This window comes from Belonocnema kinseyi, chromosome 8 (genome assembly GCF_010883055.1).
Source record: "Belonocnema kinseyi isolate 2016_QV_RU_SX_M_011 chromosome 8, B_treatae_v1, whole genome shotgun sequence".
In the NCBI taxonomy this organism is placed as follows: domain Eukaryota; kingdom Metazoa; phylum Arthropoda; class Insecta; order Hymenoptera; family Cynipidae; genus Belonocnema; species Belonocnema kinseyi.
The window spans coordinates 94,362,234-94,364,678 of record NC_046664.1 but is presented as its reverse complement, the minus strand read 5'-3'; the positions used below and the strand labels follow the sequence as shown (position 1 = coordinate 94,364,678).

The window sequence follows — 2,445 nt, the reverse complement described above, 5'->3', positions numbered from 1 at the left end:
TATTATTATTATTATTATTATTTGGTTTGTGCGAAACAGTTCTTTTCGCCCCAATGCGCAAGCTTGAGAATTATTAACAGATTTACTTTTCAAGTGCGTGTAGAACTCTTCAATTAATGGATTTAATTTTCCAAGGATTCGAATTTAAATAAATCTAACGACATACATATATTTATATACAATATTTTTATTTCCATTGTTGGAAATGTCTCATTCCTTAAAAATGTTGATTTGTGGTATATCTATAGCGGCGAAGGCGAAAACAGTACAAACGGAAGAAGTTCCTGTGACGGCAGCAGATCAAAATGTAACAGGAAATACTTCGCAAGATCGTGAGTTCATTCGCTTTGAGAATGAACCATATGTATTGTTACTATCTCTGCATGTTGAGATTATTATTGGAGTGAACGATGAAATACACGATCTCACTTTACATTTCAGCACTTTATTGTTTATGTTTCCGAAGCAGTGGTTATTATTACTGGCTACTTGTAATCATTAAATTGCCTAATCAGATATACTTTAAGGCATTTGTTCTTTAGTTCAAAATGTTCTCAGAAGTTGCTGTTCTTGCAATCAGGCCAAAGCAAGGAAAGTTTGTCTAGCATGCATTATGATAAGAGAAACTCATAGCATGAATGCTTAGATAATAATAAATTGCTAAACATCCATGTGCTCTCAATATTTAAGTAAAAATTCATTTAAAATGTCGGTAATGGATTATTTTCAAGCTTTTATTTGAGCAATGTTCTAAATCGCCTTGTTGCTTTTAAGCTCATATGTTTTTGGCATTCCCAGGCCTCGGACTCAGCACACTATTGACACTATTTAACTTTTTTTTAGAGATGACACTATTTTGATAATATTTAGAAAAAAGGAAACTAAAGACACTATCTTCTTCCAATAGTATCCGAATGCCATTATTTATTCACTTTTCCTGATTAGGGATCCTTCAAAATGTTGAATTTTCGAACCGAAAAAATAAACTCAACAAAGCAGCTGAATTTTCAACCAATTATATGAATTTTCGACCACGAAGATTAATTTTTTACAAAAAAATGCATTTTCAATCAATTACAAAAATATTCAACCAAATTGTTGAATTTTCAAATCAAATGGATGATTTCTCTACAAAATATGCTAATTTTGATTACTTTTTATTTAATTTGAATTAATCTAAATTCTATGTACTTCTATAAAATGCTAAAAGTAAATGGGTTTTATCCAAATATGTTACTTTTAACATATTTTTAAACAAAGTATTAAAATTATAACCAAGTTTCACGATTATTGTGACTGTCACTTTTACTATGACCTGTACATTAGGTAATATTTCAAGCAAAAAGGATTTTATTTTGAAATAAGAAATAGTTGAATATAACTAAATAAAAAACACGAATTTTCAACAAATTGCATCAATTTCGAACATATTTGACTAAATTGTAGAATTTTTAATCTAGAAAAGATCAATTTTGAACAAAAAATAGCGTAATTAAATTTTGATTAAACAGCATTAAGTAAAAAAGAATTCTCTACAAAACAGTTTAGTTTTGTACCGAATGTTTAAATCTTATCCGAAATTGTCGAATTTTTAAGAAAAAGGGATGAGGTTTTAACAAAATAATTCAATTTTTAACCAAATAACAAATTTTTTAACCAATAAAATGAATTCGTCACCATAAATTTAATGGTAAACTTATCAACTAAAAAGAATGAACTTTCTACCAAAAATAGTTGGATTTTTTATAGGTTTCTATTAATTTAGTTCGAATTGAGGTGAAAAAATGAGTAAAATGGAAATACTGTAAAGCCTGTGATAAATAAATGGGAATTTTGATAATTTACAGACTAAAGAATAATATTTCAAATAAACATTGAATTTATACTATTTTTCATTTCTAAAGTGAGTCCGAGGCATGCATTTCCCACATCTGAAAATGTGTAATGTTTTATTGGTTTTGATATTCTCTAATTTGGAGCCTGCTTGGATTTTGTAAATTGTCATTTTATTTGTGTGATAAGCAAATATTAATGAATGATCTGCAGGTAGTTTTGGTGAACAATACAATTTTTCTATGCAGCTGGCGCAGTGACGTTTTCCATCGGCGGAGAAGCAGAGAGTCCAGGGACGGCAGAATCGGGGCCAACAAACGAGGCTGGAAACTGGAATTGTGTCTGGAAATGCCGCACAGCGACGCCAGTTCATCTGATGAGTTTCAGTCCCGATGGCACGCTTTTTGCAACAACGGGAATGAACGATAGACTTGTTAAAATTTGGTTCGAAAATAAATCATGTGAGTTTTTAAAAATTATTTGCCAGCTGTAGATTAAGGAACATTCTAATCGTATTAGAGGCCCTTCAAAAACTAGGGCACGCTATTTGAACACTTTTTTCATCCCTCCTCTTTAAGTCAAAATTTGTTTTTCGATTTAATTCGATCAATG

At 30.2% G+C, this 2,445-nt stretch overlaps 1 protein-coding gene across 4 annotated transcripts in view; it reads left to right on the top strand.

Moving 5' to 3' along the window:
* LOC117177845 (dmX-like protein 2) overlaps nucleotides 1-2,445 on the top strand; it is a 62,403-nt gene that overhangs the window by 5,621 nt on the left and 54,337 nt on the right. For 2 of the 4 annotated variants that reach the window (XM_033368834.1, XM_033368836.1), the window contains exons 4-5: nucleotides 249-332; nucleotides 2,082-2,294. In XM_033368834.1, the coding sequence (XP_033224725.1) occupies nucleotides 249-332; nucleotides 2,082-2,294 (297 nt within the window). The remainder of the gene's footprint in view (nucleotides 1-248; nucleotides 333-2,081; nucleotides 2,295-2,445) is intronic. The other 2 variants (XM_033368837.1, XM_033368835.1) reach the window with 1 other exon arrangement.